Consider the following 1068-nt stretch of genomic DNA (forward strand, 5'->3'; position numbering starts at 1 on the left):
GAGCCAGGACTCCTGGGTTCTCTCCTGGCTCGGGGAGGGGAGTGGGGGCTCGTGGTTGGAGGGGGTGGGGCTGGGATCCCGGACTCCTGGGTTCCATCCCCTCCTCTCCTCTCCTGGCAGTCTGGCTGACCTACCCCTTCCCCCGGGACTGCGTGGAGGAGCAGCTGAACGGGCCGGGCCCCTCCCGCGAGGTGACCATCTACCTGGGGGGCGACAGGCAGCGCCCCCTGCAGGTGTACTGCGACATGGAGACCGACGGGGGCGGCTGGCTGGTGAGTGCGGGGCTGGGGCAGCGCGGCCTGGCAGGGCGGGGGGGGAACCTGCCCCAGGGGGCAGCGGGGTACGGGGGGGCAGCGGGGCCGAGGGTCTGTCTCTGACCCTCCCCCCAACTCCCCCAGGTGTTCCAGCGTCGCATGAACGGCAAGACGGATTTCTGGCGCGACTGGCAGGACTACGCCCAGGGCTTCGGGAACCGGTCCCAGGAGTTCTGGCTGGGTGAGTGAGAGAACCCAGGAGTCCTGCGCGGCCCTGCCATCCCCAGACCCCCTCCCCCTGCAGAGCCAGGGAGAGAAGCCAAGAGTCCTGGCTCCCAGCCCCGCCCCCTGCTCTAACCCACCAGCCCCCTCCCAGAGCTGGGGAGAGAACCCAGGAGTCCTGGCTCCCAGCCCCCCTGCTCTGACCCACCAGCCCCCACTCCCCTCCCAGAGCTGGGGAGAGAACCCAGGAGTCCTGGCTCCCAGCCCCCCTCTAACCACTAGCCCCCACTCCCCGAACTGGGAAAGAACCCAGGAGTCCGGGCTGCCCCGTGGCGGAGCGTGGAGAGAACCCAGGCGTCCTGCCCCCAGGTAACGACGCCCTGCACCAGCTGACGGCGGCGGGGGAGCAGGAGCTGCGGGTGGATCTCCGGGCCGGCGCGGAGGCCGTGTTCGCCCAGTACCAGCGGTTCCGGGTGGACCCCCCCAGCGAGCATTACCGCCTGCACCTGGGCAGCTACCGCGGCACGGCCGGTGAGGGGCGCGGTGGGGCAGGGAGGGAGCCACTGGGGGCAGACGGAGAGCGAAAGGGAGG

The 1068-nt window shown here is 71.3% G+C and overlaps 1 protein-coding gene across 1 annotated transcript; it reads left to right on the forward strand.

Moving 5' to 3' along the window:
* Positions 1-120: 120 nt before the first annotated feature.
* LOC113408555 (veficolin-1-like) lies at positions 121-1007 on the forward strand (the record flags this gene model as incomplete). The annotated part of the gene is made up of 3 exons (XM_026661874.2): positions 121-272; positions 399-495; positions 846-1007. Coding segments are annotated over 3 exons (411 nt in total), but the record flags the coding sequence as incomplete, so codon positions are not given.
* Between the last annotated feature and the right edge of the window lie 61 nt (positions 1008-1068).

The sequence above is a fragment of the Terrapene carolina genome, unplaced genomic scaffold (assembly GCF_002925995.2).
Source record: "Terrapene carolina triunguis isolate 2854851 unplaced genomic scaffold, T_m_triunguis-2.0 Scaffold18647, whole genome shotgun sequence".
NCBI classification, from domain to species: domain Eukaryota; kingdom Metazoa; phylum Chordata; order Testudines; family Emydidae; genus Terrapene; species Terrapene triunguis.